Consider the following 14,384-nt stretch of genomic DNA (forward strand, 5'->3'; position numbering starts at 1 on the left):
TTGGCCCAATTCTTGTGAACTTAATCATAGATACTGAATAGATACTCTGGATGGAACTCGTGACTAATAAGTTATCTTATTATCATTGACTGAATAAACTACTGACATAAAAGTATACTGATCTGTTCATCATCAAAGTTAATATTTCCCAAAAGTGGAACAAACTGACGTCATGTGTGTGAAACTAATCAGATATGATTTATTGAGAATATGGCATCTCTTACGCAGCATCACACCAAGAAATTTTTCAGTTGAGTCAAAGTATGAGAGAACAATCAGATCAAATGAAGGCACATTCTTCAAAGCAACTGGGGCCTTCTTCAATGTCATCAAATAAAGAAAAAGATTGATAAGATAAGTAGACTAAAGGAGTCTAAATGATAAGTCAATTGGATGTTACAAGAGACCCCGAATCAGAAAAATATGTTATAAAGAATATTATTGGGACAATGGGTGAAATTTGAACATAGCCCAGTGTGACCTTTAATTGTGCAGTCTCAGTGTGGCTAGAGTGAGAAACACCTAGCAGATCAGTAGAGGTCTAGTGTAGACTGGCATACAGGCTGATAAACTGAGGTGAAAGACCCACATGGGTTGTGGGTGTTGCCAACGAATAAGCATGGAATTAAAAAGGGAAAGAAGAAAGTTCGTCAGTTTTGAAGAGCTCCAGTCTGCTTGAGCAGCTGTATTTGCTGCCATTGACTTTGGACATTGGTTTCTTTAGCCTTCAAATACAGATTTGTGCCAGGAACTCTTCAGTGAGCATCCAGGCCTTTGGCCTTGGACTGGCACTGCATCCTTGATCTCTCTTGTTCTGTGGCTTCCCAGTTCTTGTGCTGAGCAGCTACTGGATTCTCTGACTTCTTCAGAAGTCAGAGGGTGGATTCTCCCATTTCTGATCCTGTAAGTCTATCCAGCAGTCTCTATAATTACACATGTATTTCCTGTTGATTCTATTGCTCCAAAGAACCCTAACAAATACATCCAGTGTTACACAATAATAATATATCAGAGTTCAATTTCTTGGATTTGATAATTGTGTGGAGGTTATTAAAAAAAAGAATTTAAAAAGCAGCATGCTTGTAGTCCCAGATGTTCAAGGCAAGCCTGGGAAATTCAGTGAGACCCCATCTCAAAACAAGACAAACACTGCCCATGTTCTTAGGACATGTATGATAAAGTGTCAGGAGTTCAGTTCACGTCTGCAGCTTGTCCTCAAAGGGAGGAAAAGGATGAGATGAGATAGTACACATGGCACAACAGTCACAACTGATGAATGCAAGTAGTTTACAGGTGTTCAGTCAGAGTGAGTCAATCTTGCAACTCTTCTGTAAATTTGAAATTTGTCAGGGTAAAACAGATAAGAAAACTATTAATCATGTGTTCACTGGAAAGACCAAAATAACACATTAAGATTTTTTTTTTTGAGACAGGCTCTCACTCTACAGTTCAGGCTGATCTTGGGCTCACTTTGTAGAACAGACTGGCCTTGAACTTTCAACAATCCTCCTGCCTCAGCCTCCTGAGTAATGGAATGACAGCGTGAGCCCTCATGCCTGGTTTATTCTTTTTTAACATATTAAGCTTTTAGGGGCCCATTTCAATGAAAGTAGCATCTAACAATGACCATAGGACATCAGGAGAGGCAATCATGATCTCCTTCCTTTATGATTTATGTATACTTTTTGTTCTAGCTATAGTTTTAGTATATTACTTTGGAAATCCACCTTTGTGTGGAGGTAACTATTTGCATTTGAAGAAGAAAAGTTGCTGGTCGTTGTATTAATCTTTTACTATCATACATGGCTGGCTTGCTTGCTTTCTTCAGTAGTGGTGCTTGAACCCAGGGCCTTTGGACCGAGCTACTTTGTCATCTCATTTTTAAATTTCGAGACAGGGGTTTGCTAAGTTGCCCAGGTTGGGCTCAAACTTGCAGCCCTCCCCCTCAGCTTCCCAGTGCACACCACTCCCAGCTTTATTTGTTTTCATGTGAGCAGTCTACTACATCTTTCTTTTCTCCCTTTCTTACACTTTGCCTCTAAAGGGACCCCGGTCACAGGTAGAACGGAGTTCAAATTCCTAAGGAGTGGGCTAAAAGGAACCAGACAAAGAAATTACAAACAAAAACAGGGCTGATTTCAGAACATAAATAACCGAACTTGCCAATAAGAAGCCCTCAGACATCCCCCGAGGCCAGGAGCCCAGAGTCTCGCGGAAATCCGAGGCTGGAATCCGATGGATTATCCTAGGAGAGGGCCGGGAACTGGTCCCTCTTAGCTCCTTCTGCGCATGTGCAGTTCCTCCTCATTGTTCGGCTGCTCCTGTTGTCTCCAGCCTCGAGCGACTGATAATCCCATTGCCTTCGGTTCTAAGAGTCGCCCAGTGACCCGGCCTGGAGGAAGGGTGTGGTGTGCATTACAGGTGAGAGCTTGGTCTTGAGGGTGGGGATTGCTTGGCCGGGTTTGGGGCCGTTTTGTATCCACCGCTTGTAGAAGCAAAAACTTGAACGTATCCCAAGGGATGGAGCCCCTGTAACACTTGTTCCCGAATCTGCTCTCCCTTTGCCCTGCTAGTGAGAGACAAGGTTCGCTGCGGATCTACACAGCCTTGTTTCTCTAGGGATAAATGGGGTTTCTAGATAGGAATAAAGTGCTTTGGGAAAAGGCATTCAAATGTCTAACGAGTTTGCAGAAGCTCCTCACATTGACGTGTGCCCCAGCAGCCCTTCCCCAGAGCAAAGAATGTACAGGGGCAGGGAGTGGGGAGCCGGGAAGGGGCAGAGGAGAGGGGTTGGGAGCGCCGAGAACGTTTTCTTCTGAGCTGTATTGTTTGTCTCTAGGCTGGGGGCGGGGGGGGGGGGCGTCTGTAATACAAAGAGCTGATTTCAAATTCTACCTCTAAACCCCTAAGCCTCAGTTTCCTCATCTGTTAAAAGAAGTTATTGCTAAGTCCTGCCTCAGGCTTATTCTGAACTCAGCATGGGAAGCATCTGTAAAGCACTGGACAGAGGGTCCCACTTTCCCTCTGCACTTGGAAAGGTTACCCACTTTTCTCACCATTCTGTTCTTTAATACCAAACTGTCTGTCTCTCTGTTTGGCTGTAAAGACTCCCTGAATTCAATGTTACCAACCTCCGCCCTCCTTTGATAAGACAGGATCTCATTATGTAGTTCAGACCCGCCTTGAACTCACTGTGTAGTCCAGGCTTTTCTTGAACTCACAGTGATCCTCCTGCCTCAGCCTCCCAAGTGTTGGGATTACAGGCATGCACTGACACACCTGGCCCCAAACCCAAAATCGCAAAAACAGTAGAGCCCTCACCCAAATCCTGATTCAGTAAATCTGGGGAGGACCCAAAAATGCACTTTTCCACCTAGTTCCTGAGTGATCTTGATGCTGCTGGTCTGGAGACCTCACTGTGAGAACCACCATTAATAGAGGATGGTGATTATAGGAGAGACAGGAACCAGCTGAAGCTTTCAGTTATTTGAATCTATTTCTTCCAGTCACGTTCAAATGTCCTTGGATCACTAAACTTTCATAAGAAAAGAACAGGGGACCCGCATGCAAGAGTCCCACCCAGGGGGAATCCCTACTCCACCTTGAACCTTAGCTTCAGGACTGGGGTCCAAGAAAACAACTCAGACTATATTTGCACACTCTGAAGCCCTTCCTGACCCTCACACCCTTAGTAGCATCACCTGTCAGAGGGGTGCCCAGTACTGGCAGTCAGCAAGGGTGGGGCCACCTTCCAAAGGCAGGAGGTGAGCAAGAAGAGGGTAGTGAGCAAAAAAGAGGCTGCTTGGGAAGAGAACACCCCACAAGGGGATGGTGAGGAAGAATGCTGTCGCCTCCCAAAAGCTCCTCCTACACCTCAGGTCGCTGGTTCTTCATCTCAGGTTCTTTGGAACCCTCTAACCATGACTTCACCCAGTCTGCACTTCTGCTACACACTTGTTTTCAGGGATTTGTAATTCTACCTCACTTGAAAGGTGAAAATATTGTGCCTAAGAGAGTAATCAGCAAATCACTGCAACGCATGGCTTCTAGAATCAAACTGCCCAAGTTCAAAGCCCAGCCATGGCTTCGCCGTTCTTCGTCTCTATTTCTTCATCTATAAATTGAGACAGCAGTAGTACCTTCGCTTTATGGTAAGGATTAAGTGAAGTGATACATGTAAAGTACTTAGAACAGTCCCTGCTCCATACTTGCACTACGCAAGTACTGTGTGCGTCTCACAGTGTAATCTAGGTCTGCACTACCCATTTGGGGCCAAACTAAAGGTCACTGAGCCCCATGACTCTTGGCCTTGTCCACCATGTCTCAGGTAACTCTTTTAGGAACAACAAATCCTTTAGAGAACAAAAAAATCACAGGACAAAACCCTGTAAAAAAATAAAAGAAAGGAAAGGCTCCATTGAAAGCACACTTTTAGTGGTTGTCGTCAGTGGTTCCCTTACATTCTTTAACCTCAAGAAGTTTTTAAAAATGTGAAAAAGTAAATGAGCATGTCTTTACTGTTGTCAGATTTTACACCTTCACCTTATAATTCCAGTTATACTGGAATAACTCCTTGGGAAATATCGTAATTAATCCTTGTCATGGCCTCAGGATACAGGCCGTCACCCCACGCATCCTGCTACATCCACTCACCCTCCCATGCTGTCTCTCTTTCTACCTTCCTTTACAAGGTTATTATAAAGTAAATCCCAGATGTTAAAGTGCAGTACGTAGCATGTTTAATACCTGAAGGACTCTGTAGCCAGATCTCCTTGGTTGGACTTCATGCTGTTTACACAGTATTCACCTGCCATCGAATCAAAGGTTTTAAGTTGTGAGAAACTACAATTCACTTTCCCCAATGAAATGGTTGCTTCCCAGGAGCCCGGCGGTTACACAAAGGTCCCAAGAGTCCCCTTGCACATGCCCACCTGGCCCCGCTGAGGGTCTGAGTGACAGTCTCCTGCACGTGGTCATATGTCAGCGGGTCCTGCCAGCTCGGTGAGGATCTCCCACCCGGCCCGTGTTTCTCATTATTTCTCCACTCCTCCCCTCCCCTCATTCCTGTCTTCACAGCTCTCTACCCGTTCCCAGGAGCAGAAGAGAATGGACATATCCCAGGTGAGTTGCTTACCTTTCCCCAGGTTTTCAGGGAAATGTAAGAGGAACGGGGTTTTGCTGGCCACGCGGCCTTGTCAGCTGGCTTTCTTTATTTGTTAATGTCCTCACTTCTCCCCAGCATTGTTATTTGACTTTCTTTTTCTTTCTTCCAGTGAGTTTGAAAGTCTACCTTTTATTTTTATCCTATTGTCTGTTGCCCCAGACACACTAACAATATGCATAACAAATTTTTCTATTAATATCCGGGATTTTTTCATCTGTTGTGTCACTTAGACAGGATTCCTCCTACATCTCAGGTTTCATGAAAACATTTATGATTGTCCTTCCTTCACTGTTTTCTCTTTATATAACATACCTTACTCTCTATGTAATAAATCATAAATAATATCATTACCCTATGTTAACCATCACATCTTCTAGCCACTTGAACAATAATCATTTAAATTTGAATAGACATTTTCTAGTTATTTTTGCCATCCCAAGTTGAAAGATAGACTAGAAAAATTATAGCCACCGGTAGTAAAATTATAGGGTTGCCAGATAAGACTCAGGCACATACAAGGAAGTACGAGACACGGTTGTACTAGTAACTTATTTGCTGTTTGTCTGAAGTGCAAGTGAAAGTGGGAGCTTGTTTTTACTGTGATCATCAAAGCTGGCAGCCCCAACTCATCTGGAGGAGCAGTTGCTCTTGGTTTTCAGTGGCTGATTTTATGACCTCATTCCAGATGTTCGTTGGTGAACTGGAAGGACCTGCTCCAGCTCCCCATCAGCTACTGTAGCAGCGTTCGTCCCAGAGTTTCAGGAATGCTCAGGCTTAGGCTTATGCATAGGTTTTGTTTGAAATTGCAGATGCTTTACCTGTGTGCCCCCACACAGCAGTTCTTGTGGTCTGTTCACCATGATCGCCATTTGCCTTGTTGTTGTCTTCTTTCTGGGGTTCTTCTGAGCATGGATAGGGCTGTGGAGCACTGCACGGATTGCCTGTGCTTAGTTACCTGGACATCTCCACTTGTTTCATGGATGCATTAAGTATAACATGACAGGAGCCTCCCTCTCTCTGTCTCTCCCTTCCTCTCTCTCTCTCTCTCTCTCTCTCTCTCTCTCTCTCTCTCTCTCTCTCCTTCCCTGCTCCATTCATTCTTCTATCTGTTTTGTCCATCTCATACAGAATGTGGCACCAGTATGAAACCCACTGCTGCTCTTGTGGGTGACCTGAGAGTAACGCTCCGTTTTCCTTCACTGGGTAATCAACTGCTGGCAGAGTTAGTTCTAGTTCACTTCCCTGTGTTACTACACGGAGGAGCCGGTCATCCCTCACACCAGTCTGTTACCATCCTAACTTCTTCTTAAATCAGTTTCCCAGCCTTGACCATTGACATGTTGGCCCAGGTAATCATTGCAGCGATGACCTATTCAGTGCAGGATGTTTAGCAGCATCTCTGGCCTCTACCCATTAGATGCCCGTAGCAATTTTGCTCCCTCAGTTGTGACAGCTAAAAATGCCTCCAAACATTGCCAGACACCCTGGATGATTCTGGTTAAGAATCAGTTCTTTAAAACATTTTCCAAACTGCTTCTAGCACATGACTTTCAACATATAAGTCTAGTCTTATTATTTAGCCGTCCCCCTTGTCTACAGACGAGACCTCCTAAGAAGGGATGTGCTTCCTAGGGGAGTTCGTAGGGCAATCAATGGGTACACGGTGTTAGAACAGCCATCACATGTATTTTCTTTAATTCAAAACCTTTTTAAGAAAGTTGCTTAGCTATAATTTTGGTGAGAGACTTGAAAGTTGTACACATATATAATTTATAAATATAAAGAAAGATGCTAAGGAAGTTTTACTAATGGACCACCAAATACTTTGGAAGTCATTGGTCTACAGGAGAAAGGTCTAGATGTCACCCTGTGACCGCTTCACTGTTCTTTATTTCATCCAATCCCTAACCTCCCTCTTCTCTCACACCACACTGTAACTCCTTTAATGCAAAGTATTATTTTAATCTTGTCCATGCATCTGTTTATGCTGTTGTCCCATGGCCATACCAAGCTCACGGTACACACATAATCAAATCTTTAACTCTTGATCAAATATGACCTGAAAAAAAGGGAAATTTGCTTTCCTTCCTCTTATGACTTACATTAAAATACCCTCCAATGTTCAGAGCTTTTGGAAAGTGGATGGCTCGTGGGGGCTCTTTCCTCGGTGGTGGCTTTATCTAGTCATGAGTTCACGGCTGAATGTACTGTCAGGGGTGGGGTCTGGTTGGAGGTGGGTCACTGGGGATGTGACCCGGAAGGGTGTGCTAGTGCCCCTGGCTCCTCCCTTCTCTTTGTTTCCTGGCTGCCATGTTCAGACAGATTTCTTCTGCCATGCTTTTCCACCATGATGTTTGTGCCTTGAAACCAGTTGACTGAGGATTGAACCCCTGAACCATGAGCCAAATTAATCATTTCCTTCTTTAAATTGTGTCAGTTATTGTGTCTCAGTGACAAGAAAGCTGACTAGTTCATCCCCCTTCACACTGTCTTGACCACATATTTTTTCATGATTCCCTTAATTCACAGTTGCATATGTACAGTATATAGAAAGGATTCTTATCAAGCTATAAGATCCCTAAAAATAGGACCAATGTCTTAATTGCCTTAGTGTCCTCTGTAGCCAAAACAAATCTAGGCATGCAGAAAAAAAACAAATTTTTATGAATTAATCAATTAAGTTATAAGTAAATATAAAGGCCTTTTATTTCCATTATGGTTTCTGTTTCTCTCACAAATGATAGTGTGAAGGCAGATAACATTAGATAGCCTTTGTAACACTGGTAAGCTCTTAACAGAGAATATGGTAGGACTTAGTTCCTATGTGTGTTTCCCATGACCTTTGTCTTGAGCACTTCAGGCTGAGCAGGATTGGACTGTTGCAGGGGTCGTTGTTGTTTGAGGACGTGTCTGTGACCTTTACCCAAAAGGAGTGGCAGCTGCTGGATTCCAGTCAGAGGCGCCTGTACAGGGACATGATGCTGGAGAACTACAGACACCTGGAATCACTGGGTAAGCCCAGCTGCCTATGCAGTCCTGACAGCATGCATTTCCTATCTTGGGAAGCAGGTTATTACAGAGAGTAATGCGTTTTATGCTTGAGATTTTTAGTTCCAAGACTCCTTTAGGGTAATCGATAGAACATTGTATTCTCATTTCCCTGATGAAAGAGTCCTTCACCAAATGCCCATTCTCTCAGACTGAGCCACTGACCCAAACATTAACCAGGTTGACCAGGGGCCTCATACCCAGGGACGTAGCCACTGGCTTTGATGGGACATTGTAGGACAGTGTCATTGTGTGTCTCTCCCTTCGTGTCTTTCAAAGGGCCTGAACCCTCAATGCTTTTGCCAAGACTCTTGTCATTTTTATCACAGGTCTGTGTGTCACAAAGCCTGAACTGATATGCAGGTTGGAGCGAGGAGAAGAACCATGGATACCAAAGAGTGAGCTCCCAAGTCACAGTCACTGGGGTGAGTTGAGGTCAAGTAGAAATGGAGAGGAATGGGCCCCAGGTAGCCAGTTCAAAGTTTCATCTCTTTGAAATATGTTTTATAAATCTCTTTCAGAGGCTCTACCCTTCAGAAGTGAGTAAAGAGATGATCACATACCTTAGATGTCACACCTCCCAGTGTCACTGTCATGTTCTTTGTTTTCTGTTTGAGTTTAAAGAGAAATTCATTTGGTTTCTATAGAATCCAATGACTACTTTTTCCATCCTAGAGCTTTATTTTTCTGGGGTTTTTTTTTTTTTTTCTGCTCAGCAATGGCCATTTCCTCCAGTGTCAAAAACTCCATAAATAGGAGTTTCTTTACATCCTTTTATTCAGCAAATATGAGGAAAGCTCCTGTTATGTATCAGTTAAATCCTAAGCATGCGGGACACAGAAGCAGAATTTCTACTCCTGTCAGTGGATCAATTAGCAAATAAATGCACAGTCGGACAGGTAGTACTCAGCACTGTAAAAAATTAAAATTAGAAACTAGTATTTCTAAACTAGTAGGAAACTAGTATTTAAGAAAGGAAGTTGGAATGTCTCCTTGAGGAGGTAAACACCGAGCAGGAACTTGAGGATGGTATTTTGAATTAAAGGACGGAGTGGGCCATGGGCTGTTGGAGGGATCTGCAGACCAGGGAACAGCAGGTGCCAAGTCTCTGAGACCAGTGTGGTTGTTAATAAGAAACAGCAAGGAATTCAGTGCAACCAAAGGGAGTTGAATGAGGAGGAAAAAGCAGATAAGGTCAGAGTTTACAGGGGAAGATCTGTGTAGGTGTGGTAAAGAATTTCAATTTTACTGAGCTCCCGAGACAGTCTCTAAGAGAATAGGTCAAGGAAAGCACCTTCAAGTGATGAATTTGGAGACCAAGAAGACATAGGGGCCCAGCAAAGAAGACCCAGATGGACTGGCCATCCAGGACATGAGACAGAGCCTGAGGGTTGGTTTCCTGGAAGCCCCCTGAGCAGTGTTAAGAAGAAAGGAGTGGATTCCAGTGCAGAGACAGACGTGTAAAGTCTGTCACATTGCCCTGTCTTTTCCTGAAAATCGTCCAGAAGCCACAAGGCACAGAAAAACATTTTCACTGGAGATTGAAGAAAATCCCAAAATAAAAAGGAAACAAAAAAGACTCACAGTAGAAAAACCAGCCCAAAGCCACGAAAGGCTTGCTTATGGATGCAGAGAAAAGATGTACAAACCAGTGCACCGCACAGTAGTGTTACAATCGATCGTATAGGCAGTATTTACTTGTAAATTTCACTAAAAAAAAAATAGGGCATTAAGTGGTAAGGATATTTTCTTTAAACCATAAAACACTGGCAGTGCCCTAAAGGATGTCTCGGTTCTGAGAAAGGCTGAGGACACAATATAAACTAAATAACTGGAAAACATGAGGGGTAGGTTTGTGATGGAAAGGAGCAATTTATGGGATTAATTGCTACCCATCTCTAATAGGCGGTGACACTATTGTAGATTTGTGAGATGATTATCTGAATATGTATTACGAATTTAAGTGTAAGAATATAGTATAAAGGCCAGGGATGTAGCTCAGCAGCACAAGCACCTGCTTGGCAAGCTCGAGGTTGTGAGTTCGATCCCTGGTACAAAAAAGAATGTAGTATAAAGTCTAAAAGCACAGAAATCTAATGTCACATTCTCTTTGTCAGCCTGCGGATTGACTTTCATTTATTTTATCAACTACAGAAAAGTCATACATTTTAAAACGTACAGTTGATGTCATTACATAAAATATAACAAGATGACAGTAATTATCCAAAGGGCTAGATACATTGTTGAGTGGTAGACTGCTTCTCAGCATGTGCAAAGTCCTGAGTCCAACACCAGGAAATAACCACCCTTGCTCAAACTTATTTACAACAAACCAAGATAAAAGTCCTCAGGCCACACAGAGTTGCCTAGTACTTGCATTATCATGGGAAAGACAGAAACAAGAATAAAATATAATATAGGGGCTGGGGATTTAGCTCAGCGGCATAAGCACCTGCCTTGCAAGCAGGTGGTGGTGAGTTTGATCTCCGGTACTGATATAAAAAAAAGATATAAAAATAGCATTAAAATTAGGAGTTGCAAAGTTATACCCATACAAAACCTGCACATCTAACTGCCAAAACGTAGAAACAACCAAGATGTCCTTAAGTAGATGAATGGATCCATAAGTGTGGGACATCCCGACAATGGAAATGTTCAGCACTAGGATGGCACAACCTTCGAGCCATAAAATGACACAGAAAAACCAGAAACGTGTATTGCTAGGTGAAAAAGCTAGTCTAGAAAGGCTATAACATTGTGTGGCTACAACTACATGATAGAGAAAACTATAACAAAAAATTAGTGATTACTAAGAGCTAAGGTTGGGGTTGGGTAAGGAGAGGATGATAAGCAGATCAAAGAGCTATTTTAGACAACGAAACTTTGGTATGATGCTGCAGTGGTGTACACTAGTCATTGTATGTTTATCCAAGCCCATAGAATGTATAATTTAGGAGCGAACCCAACTTAAGAGTGAACAGTAAACTTTACATGATGATGCTGTGCTGCTATAAATTTAATTATAAGAAAATGTACCTATCAGTCTTGTGGAACATCTTCATAGTTGCGGAGCTGTATGTATAGTGGTGCATGGGAACTCTGTACTTTCTATTCCATTTTACCATAAGCTTAAAACTGCTCTAAATATAAAATCTAATTTTAAAAGCAGCATGGAGACAGGGTACAACCAGCCGGTAAAGCAAATCAGTAGATGAAAGAATAAAAATTAGGATTGTCGTCAGGGCAGATTACTATTCATTAATTCTACTAGAATCAAATGATGGTACCAAAAGTCAAAATATTAGGTGACTGAATCCTATGGCGAGCGTGGCCTGGACATGTCATGTTCTCATCAGGTGCTATTTTCCCACACCAGAGCTCTGTGGGGACACAGGGTCTGAACGATAGGACTGAACGTGATAGGTCCAAGGAAATATATGATTTTATAACTTTAAATTATGTTGCTGTGCCGAATGGAAAAAGAGGAGAAAGACTGACAGCAGGTAGGGGGAGAAAAGATCCTACTGTTAATTAAGGTCTGGGGAAAGGGAAATACTATTTAGTCTCTGATCCACCTAATTCGAGTACTTTTTGTTTTGCTCATTGTTCTCGTCCTTACCTCATTTTTAAGATATCTTTTATCCTTGGACCAATCATTTCCTGACCTTCTTTGTCTTCTATTTATCATTCTTGTGCTGTATTTTAAGTGCCTTCATTACTTTGAGGTCATGTTTATAACAAGCCAAAGTTATTTATGTTCATTTTCAGCTTTCTCTGAAAGCCTGCCTGTACTATACTATGTTTTTTTCTTTGTTTTCATATTCCTCACACAAAAGACTAGAAATACTTGCTTAGGACTGCTGTAATTCTAGGAGATTGTACCTGAAACCCCAGACTCAACTCAGCGTATGTTAAGATTTCCCTTCAAAGATATATTAAGATTTATAATATATGGTTAATTTTATTTTTCTAGACACTCAGAGAGCCAGTAACATTAAAGAAAGTCAAGAAAATGAAGATAAATATTTGAGACAAGTTTTATTCATCAGGAACAGAACACTGATGAAGGACAGAAGTAAGACTTTAGGAGAAATGTCTAACTTGGCCACAGATCCAGTGCCCTCAAGAACAAGATCCTATAAATGTGACTCATTTGGAACAAGCTTAAAGAGTGTTTCAGAATTAGTTATTAGCAATAGAAACCATGTGAGGAAAACATTGGATGATTCCAAAGGATGTGAGTCTCTTGACACTAAACATGAGAACACTCACACAAGGAGTAAAGCATGTAAAAATGACCAAAAGAAGAAATCCCATCATCCTAGTGAAGACTTTACTCACTATCAAAATAATTCATCTTTGGGACAATTTCTTGGCTATAATAATTGTGGGAGGGCATTTCCCAGAAAGACAGTCTTTGTTACACATGAGAGAGCTCACACAAGAGAGAAACCCCCAGAGGGCAATGAATATTCACGAGCCTTCACCAGAAAGTTAAAGCTCACTTCTTACCCAAGAACCCTTAGGGAAAGGAAGCCCCAGGAATCCAGTAAAAATGGGAAACCCTCATGGATGAAGTCAAAGCAAGCTCATGAAAATGTCCATGTAAGAGACAAGCACTATGAAGATAATACATTTGGGAAATCCTTGAGCAAGAAATCAAATCTTACCCAACATCAGAGAATTTGCTCAGGAGAAAAGCCCGGTAAGTACAGTAAAAATGGCAGATCCTTAAAGAAGTTGTACCACACTGAGACTGAGAGAACTCATGCAGGAGAGAAGATATATGTCTATAAAAGACCGAGGAAATCTCTTCGTGAAAAGTCATGCCTTACTCAGCATCAAAGAACGTTCACAACAGAAGGACCTAGCAAAGATGCTAATGGGGAAAAAGCCTTAAAGAAGAAATCTCACCTCACTCTAAGTAAGGGAATGAACACAAGAGAGAAAAAGTGTCAGAGTAATAAATGTGAGGAATCTTTTCCCAAGAAGTCAAAACGTAGTCAGCAAGAGAGCACTAGCTCAGGGAAAAATTGTGATGAGGGTGAGGAACGTGAGAAGGCCTTAAGTAAGAAGTCACGCTTCAGTGAAAACCAGAGCACCCCCAAAGAAGGGAAAACCTATGACTGCAGCAAGTGTGGAAAATGCTTCTGTAAGAAAACAGATCTGACCCAGCACCAGAGCACACACACAGGGAAGAAGCGTTATGAGTGCAGTGAGTGTGAGAAATCCTTCTTTGTGAAGTCCAACCTCACAGAACATCAGAGAACTCACACGGGAGAGAAGCCGTACGAATGTAATGAATGTGGGAAGTCTTTCTGCCAGAAATCAGCCCTCACAGTACACCAGAGAACTCACACAGGAGAGAAACCATATAAATGCAGCGAATGTGGGAAAACCTTCTGTGTAAAATCAAACCTTACTCAACATCAAAGGACCCACACAGGAGAGAAACCCTATAAATGTAGCGAATGCTGGAGGTCTTTCTGTGTGAAATCCAACCTTGTGGTGCATCAGAGGACTCATACAGGGGAAAAACCCTACAAATGTCCTGAGTGTGGGAAAACCTTCTATGAAAAGTCAGCCCTCACCAAACATCAGCGAATTCACACAGGGGAAAAACCCTATGAGTGTAATGAATGTAAGAAAACCTTCAGCCAGAGGTCGGCCCTCACCAAACATCAGCGGAAAACTCACAAGAAGAAGACTGCCATCAACACTGCCCACATGCAGAATCCTGTATCAACAAGCCAAACTCAGTGAACACCAGCAATCAGAGGGCAGAAACCTAACCTATCAGCACAAGTAGCAAAGTCTTCATAAAGGTTTTAACTAATAGGAGTTAGAGAATTAATAAAGGAATGAAAGTATGGAATGCTTCAAACCTGTGAATGCTTTCAACAGGTTTTTGAAGTTGTTGAGGGAAATATATAAATTTGAAAATATGAATTAAAATGTTCTTGGGGAAATACTGTTTAACTAGAAGTCATTTCAGATGTGATATCAAACATGACAGAAAAGAAAAGCAAAAATGTCTTTCTAGAAATTGAAACATGGGGGGCTGGAGGTTTAGCTCAGCAGCATAAGCACCTGCCTTGCAAGCAGGCAGTCGTGAGTTCGATCCCCGGTACCGATAAAAAGGAAAAAGACAAAAAAAAAAAAAAAAAAGAAA

The 14,384-nt window shown here is 42.2% G+C and overlaps 1 protein-coding gene across 1 annotated transcript; it reads left to right on the forward strand.

The window, feature by feature from the left end:
• The first annotated feature begins 2,298 nt into the window (after positions 1 to 2,298).
• Znf334 (zinc finger protein 334) lies at positions 2,299 to 14,384 on the forward strand. The gene is made up of 5 exons (XM_023564188.2): positions 2,299 to 2,421; positions 5,077 to 5,121; positions 8,050 to 8,176; positions 8,542 to 8,637; positions 12,186 to 14,384. The coding sequence occupies exons 2-5, from the start codon at positions 5,107 to 5,109 to the stop codon at positions 13,973 to 13,975; spliced, it is 2,028 nt and encodes a 675-aa protein (XP_023419956.2). The 5' UTR covers positions 2,299 to 2,421; positions 5,077 to 5,106; the 3' UTR covers positions 13,976 to 14,384.

Source organism: Cavia porcellus, unplaced genomic scaffold (genome assembly GCF_034190915.1).
Source record: "Cavia porcellus strain 051 isolate PalLab524CR breed Dunkin Hartley unplaced genomic scaffold, mCavPor4.1 scaffold_5, whole genome shotgun sequence".
In the NCBI taxonomy this organism is placed as follows: domain Eukaryota; kingdom Metazoa; phylum Chordata; class Mammalia; order Rodentia; family Caviidae; genus Cavia; species Cavia porcellus.